Below are 16,093 nucleotides of genomic sequence, written 5' to 3'. Positions count from 1 at the left end.
GTTGTGTTCCTTTGCGGTGAGATTAAACCTTGTTGTAGCCTACATATTAATCTCTATTCATTATTTTTAGAAACTTTGCACTTTTCTACTCAATTTTAAAAAGGTGTTCTTGTATTCAAATTAAGCATGTCCACTGGGCCAGCTGTATCGATATTCGTATCATCAAATCTCTGTGACGATACATTGTCGTTTTTATATTATGAACACAGCACTAACATTCACTCTCCCCATCTACAGTCGTGGCCAAAAGTTTTGAGAATTACATAAATATTGGAAATTGGAAAAGTTGCTGTTTAAGTTTTTATAATAGCAATTTGCATATACTCCAGAATGTTATGAAGAGTGATCAGATGAATTGCATAGTCCTTCTTTGCCATGAAAATTAAACTTAATCCCAAAATAAACCTTTCCACTGCATTTCATTGCTGTCATTAAAGGACCTGCTGAGATCATTTCAGTAATCGTCTTGTTAACTCAGGTGAGAATGTTGACGAGCACAAGGCTGGAGATCATTATGTCAGGCTGATTGGGTTAGAATGGCAGACTTGACATGTTAAAAGGAGGGTGATGCTTGAAATCATTGTTCTTCCATTGTTAACCATGGTGACCTGCAAAGAAACGCGTGCAGCCATCATTGCGTTGCATAAAAATGGCTTCACAGGCAAGGATATTGTGGCTACTAAGATTGCACCTAAATCAACAATTTATAGGATCATCAGGAACTTCAAGGAAAGAGGTTCAATTCTTTAAAGAAGGCTTCAGGGCGGCCAAGAAAGTCTAGCAAGCGCCAGGATCGTCTCCTAAAGAGGATTCAGCTGCGGGATCGGAGTGCCACCAGTGCAGAGCTTGCTCAGGAATGGCAGCAGGCAGGTGTGAGCGCATCTGCACGCACAGTGAGGCCAAGACTTTTGGAAGATGGCCTGGTGTCAAGAAGGGCAGCAAAGAAGCCACTTCTCTCCAAAAAAACATCAGGGACAGATTGATCTTCTGCAGAAAGTATAGTGAATGGACTGCTGAGGACTGGGGCAAAGTCATATTCTCCGATGAAGCCCCTTTCCGATTGTTTGGGGAATCTGGAAAAAGGCTTGTCCGGAGAAGAAAAGGTGAGCGCTACCATCAGTCCTGTGGCATGCCAACAGTAAAGCATCCTGACACCATTCATGTGTGGGGTTGCTTCACATCCAAGGGAGTGGGCTCACTCACAATTCTGCCCAAAAACACAGCCATGAATAAAGAATGGTACCAAAACACCTTCCAGCAGCAACTTCTTCCAACAACAGTTTGGTGAAGAACAATGCATTTTCCAGCACGATGGAGCACCGTGCCATAAGGCAAAAGTGATAACCAAGTTGCTCGGGGACCAGAATGTTGAAATTTTGGGTCCATGGCCTGGAAACTCCCCAGATCTTAATCCCATTGAGAACTTGTGGTCAATCCTCAAGAGGCGGGTGGACAAACAAAAACCCACTAATTCTGACAAACTCCAAGAAGTGATTATGAAAGAATGGGCTGCTATCAGTCAGGATTTGGCCCAGAAGTTGATTGAGAGCATGCCCAGTCGAATTGCAGAGGTCCAGAAAAAGAAGGGCCAACACTGCAAATACTGACTCTTTGCATACATGTCATGTAATTGTCGATAAAAGCCTTTGAAACGTATGAAGTGCTTGTAATTATATTTCAGCACATCACAGAAACAACTGAAACAAAGATCTAAAAGCAGTTTAGCAGCAAACTTTTTGAAAACTAATATTTATGTTATTCTCAAAACTTTTGGCCACGACTGTACAATTCCTACTGGTACTTAGACTTGAACCTGCGACAAGTCTGACTCTCTAACCTGTAGGCCATGACTGCCAATAGATATTGTTAATATTAACTAATAGTAAATAAGTATCTCTGTTTTAATATAATTTAAATATACAGAATAAATCTTTGAGGAGAGAAAGAGACTGAACTTGAAAAGAAAGATGAGCTTGCAAAAGCAAACCCCTTGTTTCCCCAGAAAATGAAAAAAAGTCATAAGTATACCAAAAACATCCATTACTGAACATCCTGTGCATGTTTTCTGTGCACAATACTTCCTGTGCTTTCAGATGATCATTATCTAGAATTTATGACTAATTCTGATAGTAGTGACACTTTCATAACCAATGAAAAGTTTTTTTTTTGTTTGTTTGTTTGTTTTTTACTTTGGTTACCTGTTCCATCTTTTCTTCTAGTTCCCGGTTATCATCCTCCATCTGTTTCTTCCTGCTATCCAAAGCTTTGATGTCATTATCCAACTTCATCACTTTGCTGAGACTACTGTCTATGTCATACATTCGATTCTGAAAATATGAGGAAAGTGTGTTTTGGTTAAAATGGAATTGTGGTATATGCTGTTACTGGTACCCTAATCTGCATTACAATCACCTACATTAAATACGATTTAAAAAATTCATTTTCCAAAACAATGAACTGCCACAGACCTAAAAAAATACAATTAAATCCCATGGCATTTAATCTTTTGAGTCAGCATAAAAGTTGGTGTCACAGATTCTTTGTGTCTCACCTCCAGTGGGTCTATCTGACTCTCGATGCGTTGGACACTTTCTTTAGAGGAAGCCATCTGAGTCTCTTTAGTGGACAGCAGCTCTCGAATCTCTTGGGCTTTATCTTTGTTCTGTTTCAGGTACTTGAGCTCCGTCTGGCAGGTTTTGACAATGCCGCTCTGTTTCAACCTCAGTGTCCGCAGGGTCTCCAATACCTTAATGTACCTTCAAGCAAAGATTTTTGGTTATTTTCAGGCATTTATCTGTGATGCTACCTTAATATGTGTAAAAGACAACATATGAAAAGTCAATGGTACAGAAAAGTAACTGAATAACTACAAATTTAGTTTATTGGGGTTTTAACAAATAATTAGTTTCAGTTAGCCTGCTCAACAATTTGTTTGTATTGATAATTCAAAAGACATAATAAGTGGGTTTCACAAATGAATCAAAGAATGAAAGTCCACTGTTTCAGTTGTAACTAAGCAAAGATTTTAAAAGGAAAATTACTATCTCTCCAATAACACATTAATAAACACTCATTTAGCGCCACATCCTGGTGTAAAAGCAATTACAAAACATACTGTTTATTGCACAGAGATATTAAAGAAAGAACACATACAGTAAATTTCCAACAAAAACATTGTTGATAAGACAAAATAACAAAGCAGAGAACGTAAGCAGTCTGAGATAATGTAAAATGAAAAACTAAAATATGATGCAACTTGTAGACTCTGGACCACAAAGTCATAAGGAATAAAAAATTTACAGATTATTATTATTATTATTTATTTTATTTTTTTTCTGGGATATTAAGATCATGCTCCATGAAGATATTTGGTATATTTTCTGACATAAATACACCAAAACAAAATTTTTGAATAGTAATAGACATTGCTTCATTTGGACAACTTTAAAGGTGATTTTCTCAATATAACATTTTTTTTGCACCCTCAGGGTCCAGATTTTCAAATATTTGTATCTCAGACAAATATCCTAACAGACCATTCATCAATGGATAGCTTATTTATTCAGCTTTCAGATGGTGATTAAATCTCAATTTAATAAAGTTTGTCCATTATGACTTATGATATGTTTTGTGGTTCAGGGTCACATATGACTGAGCGACAGAAGCCTCAGGGAGAAACCTGTTGTCCAGATCAACATACCTTGTGGCTGAGAAAATGTCATCAAACTTCTGCTTGAGGGCTTTTCCTTCACTCAGAGGCCAGTTGGACTCCTCTTGGTGGCAGAAGATGACATGGTTGATAACAGCCTTGGAGACGCCCAGTGCTGAGATCATCTCACGGTCCATTTCAGCACACTTGGAGCTCAGGCCCACTTTCTCTCCATGCCTGACAACAAGAGAGATCAAGACATATTAATGCCAAACAAGCACAAGTGGCCCTTAAGACAGGGACCATGATGTACAAATTCCAAAGCCCAAGTGGGAGTTAAAAGTTGTAGTAAAAAAATATATAAAAAGGAAAAAAATAATAAATCTTAATTTTTTTATATTCCAAATAATGCTGTTTTTTTTCTCTTTGAATCCATTAAAAATCATGAAAAAAAAAAAAAAAAAGTAGGCCTATCATGGTTTCCACTAAAATATTAATCAGCGCAACGTTTTCATCATTAAAAAAATAACAAATGTTTATTGTGAAGCAAACAACACTGACAACACTCTAGTGTGACGTTATCTCTTTATTCCCGGGACATCTGTGCCATCGGAGAGGGTGTTTTCTGCCTCGGGCTGTCCACAGGCTAAGCTCCAGACTAACCACATCATGGCATGTTACATTTCAAATAAAAATTGAAAAAATTAATTTTTGCGTCCAAAAAAATTATCGATCTCATTTTTTTTTATTGTGCGATTTTTTTCTAGTAATAAAAACCATTTCGTTCAGTAAAAGAACAGACACTACAAATCAAAACTAAATGCAGCTGCTCAATGCAGCGTGCCGAACGACAGTCGCATCACAAATCAGATTTAATTTATCCAGTGAACAGTGTGAGGAGAGCTGACTGACAAGAAGAGTGAGGTGAGAGAGACAAGACGATGGCGGATGATTTAGTTTAGAAACAAAATGCGTGTCTGGCAGTATTTTGAATTTTTTATTTTTGCTGTTTATCTAAGGTGATTTTGGAAGGTTTTTTTTTTTTTTACATTCCTTTCTTATTTAATAGGTTCCACATTGTTTGCTGGTTTTTACTTTATTTAAACTTGTTTCTTTCTTTATTTTATTTTACATCAAGGTGTATGCTTTCTTACTCGTTTGGCTAATAAACGTTCTACTTTTCTTATTTATTTGGTTATATATTATACAAGTATTCTTAGCCTATTTCCATTTTTGTATAATTTATGCAAGTTATTTCTTATTTTATATTAGGCATAGCCTGCCCTACAGAATGGCATAATTTTATTAATTTTGTTAATAAAAGTTATACGTTTTATAAATAGGCTTAAGTGAGTTTGACATTGTATTTTGTTGTTGCATTCAAGCAATTGACGCCGAACTGCCACAAATTCAAAAGTGAAAGAAAAATGCGCACGGTGCTTTTAAGCTATTTAAAAGCGAAGGAAAAGAGGGAAAATTCAAATTAACAATTGCTTTACTACGAATTGCCGCTATTAGAAAGTGAATTCAAAATGCGCAAACTGCTTTTACAAGCTCTTTATAAGCGAAGAAAAGCAAGGAAAATAGGAAACACCCCGCCCACATTGTGAAACCACTATTAGTGGTGTTGTCACACATCGATTAACCGCCACAATGCTACTGCAAATTCAGCTTTTCAATCAAAGTATTTCCAATCAAATAAACAAAGCCTCATGAACATAAGAGACCATTAAAAAAAATAAGAAAAAATAAGAAAAAAATTTGACACCAAACTTTTAAACAGTAGAGCATGGCACATGTAAAACCTACTTGAATCTTGTAATGACTCCCTCAAGGGTTTTGAACTCCGTTTTCTTGCCCTTCTGTGTGCTCTGCATAGACCTCTGGACAGCCACAGGATCACCATTCACGTCTCTAAACTGGAGTCTGATCTGTGCCCGTACATCCGTCTCATGGGCATCCTACAACAGACCAACATTAGCATTAACACACATAGTTATTGGTAGTGTTTGTCAGAGACAGTTTATAAGAGACATGCCACTTCCTCAATTCTCAATACAACTATATAAGGAAAACCCGTAACGGCAAAGATGGCGGTTGTGTGCACATGTCCCGCCCCTCCCGCTGGAAAGCCAATCATCTGCTTTTAACAGTCAAGCCGGGAAACATTTAAGCCTATCGTCTGGTTTATCTGACGTATGCACACAGTTGAGGAACCCTTGCGCATGCGTAGTAAAGGTATAACCAGTGAGGGAAAAGGCGTTTTAAACCTTATTTTGGGGCAAAGTCATCAACATTTTTCAGCGATTTTTATCATATTTCACTGCTGTTTCTATACATGCTGTTTTTATGTCCCGGTGACCAGTGAAAGTGCAGTTCTGACTCTCTGCCTATTCATTTAGATAGGAGCTGGTCTTGTTATTCTGAAATAGCTGCCCGGAGGCGTTGCCAAGATGGCGGCCGAGTGGCACGACTTGCCTGAAAGGACTTTGTGTTTGTTCACACAAAGAACAATAACAAAGTTATACAGCCAATCAGAACCCTTCCTGCTTTCAAGAGTTCTAGCATTTAAAGTGACTGTTTAAAATAAACAGATCTATATTGTGCATTGGTGTAGATGCTCATAGTTATCATTCTTGGTGGGAAAGGGCCGTAAGACATGCAGATTGGCAGTTTTTTTTACTTCCATTTCTCCTGTCAAAGACCTACTTTGGGATCATGGACGAATGTACTTCCTTTACTTCCTGGTGGAAAGTCTCCTGAAGTGATGTACTTGAGGCATTCAATGATGGTCTGCAAGTCATAAAAATATATAGTTCATTATTATTTATGTAAAATTATTATTATATGTAGTTATTGGTAGGAAAACCTTAAATATAAATGTTATTTTAAAATGTGTTTAATAAAATATTTAGTCATCATAAGGTTTCATGCTGGCTATGTGAAACTTAAGCATAATATATCCATTTTATTGACAATATACAAACCGTTTTTCCAGCTCCGTTAGGTCCCACAAGGACCGTCAGAGGGCTGAAGAAGGTGATCACTTGTTTGTCTTTATCCTCAACTCCAAAACTCCTTACTCCCAGGATACTCATCTTTTCGATCTTAGACATTTTGGACCAGTTCTTCGACTTGTAGCCTTGAAATCATATCAAATTAAATGCTGTAAAAATCAGTGCACATAATTAAAACTATACATTTTTAAATATCAGCTACTAGAAATTTATATTGTCGAATATAACCATGTGAAGTTCCAAAAAATACAAATAATACAAATTACTTGGACCAGTGGCATATGTAGTTTCATAATACGTTCAAATAAAGACGATGCAGTCGTTCTAGAATGCAGCTGGGCTAGAAAATATTCAGTTCAATTCAAGTTAATTTGTATAACATTAGCGCTTTTTGCGATGCAAATCGGTGCAAAGCAACTTTACAGAAAATTAAGTTTCTACAATATTTAGTTGTAGCTTATAGGTATCAAAAAATGCAAAAACATTAACAGGGCAATAAAATGGCAATGCATTTTATAAAATTAACTCACACGAGAAGTTCACTCTCTTGGGTTTGTTTTGACTCCACGCACGCGTGTGTTTCCCGCGTCGGCGCAGTGACGTGTTTCCGCATTCAACTCACCGTCAGATGAAACACCAATAAACTACAAATCCCAAAATGCAGTGATCATTTTCATTTAATAACGAACACTTGAAATACCAATAAATATATTTATAATTACATAATATTGCAAAATAATGATATTCACTTATTTCCCCCGAAGCTCCAGCAACGACCACACAACTGGAATTTAATTTTAATTTAATATACAAATTGTAGTATTACTCTTATTATTGCCCACATTAAAACAGGATTTGACGAAGTAGCAGCTGTTTTGAACATAGCCAATATAAGCTCAGTATTTGTGAACTGTGATTGCTTTCAGAACGAATATGGTGAATTATTAGCAGCTCACGTTTAGCTTAAAAAACACATCAAATGCTCGTGTCATGAGATGAAACTCTCCCGAGGGAACCGCCTTGTCAGTTCAATATATTAAACATTAATGCTACCAAAGTTTGGTTTGTAAATATGGCACTGAAAAACATGACGCATGTGTGAAAAGGTTATTTAAAAGTCTCCAGGTGCAAAGCTCCTCACACAATCGCTCAGATCTGCACAACCTTCCTTCTCATGCTGTTTCTTATCTGTAAGTAGTCCAAACCAGAAACTAAATTGTTTTACCTTATTCCTGACAATGTTGAGCAGGAGAAAAGTTTGACGCAGGTTTTTGTTATATGTGGTCTGTGGAGTAATGTTTGATATCAGGTGATTTCTCAAAACGACAAAATATATTTTTATGTCAAATATATCTTTTCAAAATCACATATTCTGTTGTTTATATTAACATCAGCATAATTTGTCGGGCAAATTTTCCTATTTAAAATGTATTGTCGTTGTTATACCACACCTATCCACTTGGTGCTGCTGTTTAATAAATGTAAGGACCAACTAGGTACTTAGATTTTATATAAAACAGAGATGATCAAGTCCCACTTATCGTTTAAAAGAAGAGACACTAAAGCCTTTGAACTATTTTTAAATGAAATTAAAAAAAAAAAAAATTTTAATGTATTTTTTTCTTCCTGATTTTCATCATATTTATAATTTGACAGTAATATTGACAATTAAAATGTGCTGTTTTTTCTTTCTAGCATTGCAGCACATGGGTAAGGGGGATGACGCTATACGTGAGGCACTTTATCATCTTCAAGACCTCATGGATTATGCACATCTCTTCACATTTGTAAGCACAATGCTTTATAAACATTCCTTATTTCTACATTTACAATAATCATTATTTTCTGTATCTTTTAAAGAATATAAACGAGATATACGTACCGAATGTGCATATTGAAAGCTTGGAGGTGAGTTTTGGGGAAAATATGAGATCTGTGTGTTTGAGATGACACATAGCTGAGCAAGACTTGGCCTGTTTTCTTCAGATGTGCCGCTGTAAAGAGTTCATTGCTCAAGAGCTTCTGAAGACATTAGTTTCAGCAGAAATCACTGATCAAGACGCTGCTGCAGAACCACGCACAGCACTTAGACTGTTACAGCACAATATCAGATTTCTCCTTCAGGATTCGGTAAGTGATTTCTCTCATATGTGTTTTGGAAGCTGGCCCAATTTATACTCAGGTATGTGAATTTTTATGGATTTTTTTTTTCTTTGCAAGATTGGAGAACACTGTCTAAAAGACAAAGTCATGGTTCACAAGTTTAATTTGAGGATTAATCAAGAGTTGATGTTCATTCGTCGATGTTTCACATTTTTCCAGGATTGGATGTCCAAATGCATAACCAGCAGTGACTTTTGATTTTTGTTGAATTCACTTTGACTTCTGTCGAATTTCTTACATTAACTGTTTAAGTATCTAATAATTTTATAAATGGCCTAAAAGGACAAGATCGAATATTGATAAAAGCTTTGTTTCTCAATATTGCAATAAATAATAATGAGTGACCATGACTTGGAAAGCTTTCTTTTTGTTGTGCTTTCAATGCACTGTATTTGTTTCGATAACTTACTGTTAGTATAGTTTGCAGTAGAGGGCCGTGTCAAGCTTCTATGGGCTGCCACTTCATTTTAACACACTGTGGGAGAACAGATAGTTATGAATGAAATGCAGTTGAGCATGATTGGATTATGAAGTAGTTAAGTGATTATATCTTAAGAGCAGCACAAATTAACATTTGTTATTTTCTGCTTCCTGTCCTGTTTCCTATCCGTTTTTTTTTAACACAGTTTATATAGGTTTCTTAAAGTAAAGTCACCTTTATTTATATAGTGCTTTTAACAAAGTATCAGTATCAAATAGGAAACAAGTGTGTCAATAATGCAAAAGGACAATAGTAAACTCTCAATTTTCAGTTAAAGGCAGTTCATCATTGAATTCAGTGATGTCATCGTCCAGCTCAGTTCAGTTTAATTAGTATCTGTGCAATCAAGACGCATATCACTGGAAATTAAGTGTCCCAAATTAAGCAAGCCTGAGGTTCCCGTGGTCTTGTCCTGATTGCTGTTTAGGCGACGAGGTCTTCACTGGGGCTCATCTAGTAGTCCTGGTCTCCGCTGACACGTCTCTATGTGGAGCACTGGCTGCTGTCAGACTCCTTGTGCAAACAAAAATCTCACTGGATTGTTACAATTAATGGGAAAATAAATGTTTGGAAATATATACTGATATTTTCTATTGACACACTACAGCAAAAGAAAGAACTAACTGACATAAAACAATTTTTAGCTTGTGAAAATGCTAATGTTCTAATAATTTTGGCACCCACTGTGCATTGAAAGGGGAAAAAAAAGTTGCAGATAGATGCAGAGGAAATACATTGTGAAAACTGAAAACACGGTCACAGTTCCATTCAACATTCATCAGTGTGTCAGCATGGTTTCTCATAAGTATAATATTTGGTAATCATTAAAAACAACAGGGAGCTACTGCATATGGTACAAGTATATGCGATGTACAAAATTTATAAAGGCGTAAAGTACATGTAGCCCGGCAACCCACACGCATATAGTTCCTTCTCAGGATCCTGAAACAAAAGTGCAGTCATGTGAAGTGTGGTTCGTGGGCAGGAAGTTATTTTGAGGTGGGTTGGGAAGCAAATCAGCTGAATCTGTGGGGAATAGGATGGTTTCTAGCAGACACTACACAGCTCTGTTACACAAAAGAGAGACAGCGAGAGAGGAGGCAGCTCTAGCACCGATTTAACAAGCTTCAGCTAAGACAGATGTTATCTTTCCCTGCTCTGACTCTACATGTGGAGACATTGGCTGTGTCTGAAATCAAAAAAAAAAGAGAGAGTAAAGAAGGCATCCGGGCATGCGATTAAAAATCCAGTTGATTTTTAGTCATCTTAGTCATCTTCGAGTAAGTTTTTATATCTACTGAAAAGCAAGCATTACAGTTATTAGTATGAATAAAACGTATTACATTTGTGCTCACCACAAACTTTTTAAAACAAAAATACAGCAAAAAAGTAATATTATGAAATATTCAGTTTTCTGTTTTCTATTTTAATATTTAATGCAGTTTATTCCTCTGAATCAAAGCTGAATTTTCAGCATTATTACTCCCATTTTCAGTGTCACATGATCCTTCAGAATATACTAATCTTGTGGTCAAAAACGTAAAACAGTATCAATATTTGTCAATATTTAAAACAGATACCTGTATGCTGCCTAATAATATTTTTTCATTTTTTTTTCATGATAAATTTTGATGTTTTCGAAATGGAATTATTTTGTAACATTATAAATGCCTTTTTATGCATACTGTTGCTGTCACTTGATTAATGTGTTCTTGCAGAATATAAGTATTATTCTTACAGGCCCCAAACTTTTGAATAATAGTGTACATTCATATATAAAAAATGCATGTAACACATTGAGCCATGATGTTCATGGAGGTGGAGAGAGTCTGGCATTTTTTTTCCGCTCTATACAATAAAATCGCTAAATAGGCTAAAGTTTTTTTTTCCTCTGTGATCTCATTTACAACCTTAATTATTTTATAATTATTTTATAATAATTATCTCTAAAAATCAATAATTCAGCCCCTATATTTTATTGCAAGTAAGTTATGTTCAGAATGGTATACAGTCATGAAGTTTTATGCCATATGTACAGTATGTGCCTATATTGTGCACAGTGTATGAATAATGCATGCCCAGTGCAGTATCAGATGGATCCAACAGGGAGTCCACATGTCCATATGGATGAATTGGGGGATATAATAATAGTAAATCTAATGTCCGTAGTCTCACCTTAAAAGACAATAAAGTTTTGAAAGAGGCATCACAACATTTAGTTGAAATCCTGCCTTAGTTAAAGAACAGTCAATGAACCAGTCATCTCTTGTACCATTATTTGTATGATTTGAGCCAAAGAAGCACAGTTTATACAATTTATTCTTTATTCTTTTTAGTCTTTCCTCTTTCAGGCTGTACTTCCCAGGCTGGAAATAGTTGCCTGGGGGTGTTATGAATATGGCCACCGAGCAGACTGGCTTGCCCTAAAGGGGCTTTGACAGTACAGTAGTATTCCATTCCAGTCGTCCGTTTTGCATAGAGCAGAATATCTTGTTCATGTCTCACATCAGTGGCCAGGAACGTTCTGCATGAGGTGTTACATACTAGCTAGGGATCAAAGACCAGAACCTTGGTGAGTTCAGGAGATGAGAGGAGATGTCAGTGACCTGGATTAAATTTCTGCCAGCACTGCAGGTCCACCTGAATAATTATAATTTCCATCAACCGTGTGTTACAGTCAAGCTCAGAACTGCACAAAAAAAACAAGGCCGATCACAAAAAAAATACTTTGCAAAAATATATTTTAATATAAACCTCAAGGCGAAGACATAACCAGGCAGATAGAATAAACATTCAAATGCCGATGATCAGACCCATGACCACAAAATGAAGAAAAATAGCTCTGGATAGGATCTGGGGGTGTTGAAGTTCCAAACCAAGGACACCTGCTACCTGTGCCCTTTCCTGCAAGAGCAAGAACAAAACGACAGATAGTAACGACTTGCTAGTTAGCAAACAGACATTTAAATATCTGCAGACAGGTTTTCCCAATCATAAACCGACATCCTCAGATGACAAGCAAAAAGAAAACCAAAACTAAATAAAAACATGGCAAGACCGTGACACCTCCCCTAATAAAAAAAGGAGGACCTTACCTAAGGTCCTCATTCATTAACCCATTTCAGGTCAGACTACAACATTAAACACTTAACAGTACTTAAGCCTTGTCCAAATACCCACACTTGCGGTCATTGCACTTGATCACTTGACTACTTATATGATGTTTTTCCTGTATGTGGCCCAAGTGTTCAAGTGAGCATGAAGACCACAAGTGTGTGTACAACTTTTTATTACCTGATGGGACACACTTGATGTACAAATGATGTACAAAATAAATATAGGCTACTCACCTTTGCACCAATAAAATGTGTAACACTTTGTTTTACTACCAAATTATATGTACTGTTAATATCTAATTCATTTGTAATATTGAACTTACATGGGAAAGTTTTCTGTGAATTCTCACGATCTTGGCAAAAAGTCTTGCGATTTATTTCCACGACACGATGCATGTTAAGATACACTAAGCCTTGAAAACTGCTCTGGAGTGGTATTTGAGATAGTGTGGATTTAGTGTGTGTTAAGGGCACTGCGCATTGGCATTTTTAAGATCTGGAAAGTCTTGCACACAAATACTTCTGTCGCGCGCACTTGCTCTCAAGTGGCCAAATCCGCAAGTGTGGGTATTTTGACAAGGCAATAACTCAACTCCCCAGCACCCACTTAGTACTTGGCCAAATCACCTCCCCCATCTCATTCTTAAGGCTGATTTATACTTCTGCGTCGAACCTATGCCGTAGCCTACACATAGTCTCACATCCTAAACCGTAGCCTGATGTGCACCTCTTCAAAAATCTAGCACGTCAATTCTATGCGGACGGCAGGTGCTGTGATTGGTCTGCTAGAATCCCTCCCTCCGTATATACTTGAGTTTTTTGTGTGATTTTGTGCACTTTAATGTATTTTAATGTTACACCTTCTTATATAACATAAAGCAGAGAAGTGTCTTATTTATTATACTAGATTGCATTATACAACAGTAGTTGTCCACGACAAACAATGTTGATCTGCCGTGGTACAAGTCCTTGTGGAGAATGCCATCTTCTCCTGTTCCGTTGTTGTTTCCTTTTGTAGTTTTAAATAATGATTTCATGTTTTTATATTTATTTGCAGCAGTCACTGATATAATGCTTCTCTTCTCTGAGCTTTTGTCATGGTACTGCAGGTTATACCAGAAACATGCCCGTGGACACTGCAAACTAGCGATTTGCTTGTGTACTGCACGTAGATGCGGACAACGACGCAGAAGTATAAATGAAAACTGAAGCAGAAGTATAAATCAGGCTTTAGTATCTCCCTCTCCAGCAATTCTTGGTGCCCAAGAAAAGCAATATTTAAGGTGAAAGAAACACAGAATGAAAAAAGACATAAAATTATCAATCTCCACAAAGAGTATAGGACAGGGTGTCAGCCAGAATATTATCCACGCCCTGTATATGGCAAATATCTAAAGAGTTGGGCTGTAGAAAGAGACCATCTAACCAGACGTTAATTTGGGCTCTGCAGAGAATTTAAGAAGGTCAATGGATTATGATCAGAAAATTCTACAATAGGAGCAGTACCACTTGTCAAATAAACATCAAAATGTTGTAATGCTCAAATCAAGGCCAATGTCTTTCTCTCAATTGTTGAATAATGTACTTGATGAGAATTGAATTTATGAGAAAAGTAACCATCTTAATCAGCACCAACTTGGCTAGTGTCCACCTGGATCTGAAAAGGTGACCTAAAGCATGTTGCAGCTAGGACTGGTGCTGTGTTATGCAACATCTTGACATTTGCGAAGGCCTGTTGACAAGATAATGACCACTCCAATTTTACTTTTGTTTTCAACAAATCAGTTAAAGGAGCCACTACAGATGAAACATTTTGACAAAAGCTCCTATAATATCCAACAATTCCTAAGAAACACATTAACTCCTGCTAAGTACTTGGTGGAGGGAAATTATCAATAGCCAGAATCTTAGCCCTCACAAGACACGCACATAGTTTACCATTGCTCTGGCGAACTCACACTTTGCCAAGTAAATGGTAAATCAAGCCTCAGCAAGGCCTTCAAATAGGGCTCAGATGTGGCAGAGATGTTGTTTCCAGGTCGGACCATAAACCACAACATCATCCAAGTATATGACGCAACCCTCTAAAACCAGATGTTACCTGGTTCATTAGGCACTGAATGGTAGCAGGTGCGTTTCTAAGGTCAAAACCCATCATGGAGTAAGAATATAGGCCAAATGAAGTGATGAATGCTAAAATTTCTTGAGCATGATGAATAAGTAGTACCTGCCAGCAATCCTTCAATAGATCTAATTTACTGATGTAGGTGGCAGAACCAATTTGTTCTATACAATCCTCTGTGCATGGTAAAGGGAAGGAATCAGGTTCCATGATATTGCTTAATTTACGATAATTTGTACAAAAACAGTATGTATCAACTGGTTTACCAACCAGTGAACAAGGTGATGCCCAGCTGGAAGAAGTTGGCTTGCATTTTGCAGTATTATGCTCTAACATTAATTACTACATTCATTTAGTAATCAATTTCAGATTGTATAGAACACTGCTTATCCAGTGAAACATGATAGAAGCGCCTATGTATAGGCTTGGATTCTGCAACATCAATGTCATGCTCTATTAGATGAGTCTGGGTAGGAGCAACTAAAAATAAAACAGAAAACTCAAAAATTAAGGACACCAGCTCAGCTCTTTGTTGATCAGGTAAATGTTTCACCAAGCTCTCCAAATTAGTCTCAGAATTTTTTTAATTGTCTGAAAAAGACAATCGTCGGGTGTCGCAACATCTTCTGGCAAAACTGTCACTAGGGAAGAAACAGCAGCCACTACAGCAGCAGCTGGGAGTCATCTCAGCCACAACTGAACACAAAACTGATGGTCTCAGTCTTGTCAAAACAGCACTAGGGGTGCATGATTAATCCAATGCGATTGTCATGCACATTTTGTTAGTAAAGCTGGTTCTGTAATCAGCAGTAAATCATCATCACCTGCTTTCAGATGGATCAGCATTTACTACAAAACCCATAGTTCACTGACAAGTTATGCACAAAAATAAAATCGCAGACAATTTTATTGCACGATTATGAAATTGAAGAAATCGTTCGTGATAATGACAGCAGTTTGCGTAGCATCTCAGTGAACTATGGCTTTGTGTAGGAAATGTATATCACATTTAATAGCATGCTTTTACACCAAATTCACTTCATAACGTCAGTTGAGTGTTTAAAATAAATCCTTCTGTGAGATGAAGTGACTTCTTACACAGAATAAGGCATGCAACATATTTGTAGTATTTGAAGTGGTGATAACGGCACTGCATTATAAATATACTTTATTTTAATATAAAATAATAATAATAATAATCATAACTCAGATAAGCCATATATTGTCATAGTCGTGTGTTTATTAGTCACGCTGAATCAATGAAAGCAGTTAAATCTGTTTATTCAGCTGCAGCGATGGGCATTTCCTGGGTTTCTTCTTCAGTGCATATTTGGATTTTCAGCGCAAGAGCACACTCTGGCCTTCGGATGGATATTTATTTCTGATCACAGAACTGTGCTTCAAAGTATGCCTGCAACAGAGATTTTAAGTTTTGGTGAAAGTGTTCCAAAACTCTGTGCATGGTAGGCAGTAGATCGATTATGGCTTACCCCAAGTTGTTTTAACACCTATTGAAACATACCAGAGGTAAAGTTTGTTCATGGG

General features: G+C 36.8%; 1 protein-coding gene across 1 annotated transcript in view; it reads right to left on the bottom strand.

The window, feature by feature from the left end:
- The window catches only part of LOC132117488 (DNA repair protein RAD50-like), a 61,942-nt gene extending 55,162 nt beyond the window's left edge, over positions 1–6,780 (bottom strand). Inside the window, exons 1-6 of the mRNA XM_059526805.1 lie at positions 6,637–6,780; positions 6,359–6,442; positions 5,459–5,610; positions 3,701–3,886; positions 2,552–2,756; positions 2,199–2,327 (exon numbers count right to left, since the gene is read on the bottom strand). Of these exons, the coding sequence (XP_059382788.1) occupies positions 2,199–2,327; positions 2,552–2,756; positions 3,701–3,886; positions 5,459–5,610; positions 6,359–6,442; positions 6,637–6,765 (885 nt within the window). The 5' untranslated portion in view covers positions 6,766–6,780. The remainder of the gene's footprint in view (positions 1–2,198; positions 2,328–2,551; positions 2,757–3,700; positions 3,887–5,458; positions 5,611–6,358; positions 6,443–6,636) is intronic.
- Positions 6,781–16,093: the final 9,313 nt, after the last annotated feature.

Source organism: Carassius carassius, chromosome 36 (genome assembly GCF_963082965.1).
Source record: "Carassius carassius chromosome 36, fCarCar2.1, whole genome shotgun sequence".
NCBI lineage: Eukaryota > Metazoa > Chordata > Actinopteri > Cypriniformes > Cyprinidae > Carassius > Carassius carassius.
This window is presented reverse-complemented; position numbering and strand designations above follow the sequence as displayed.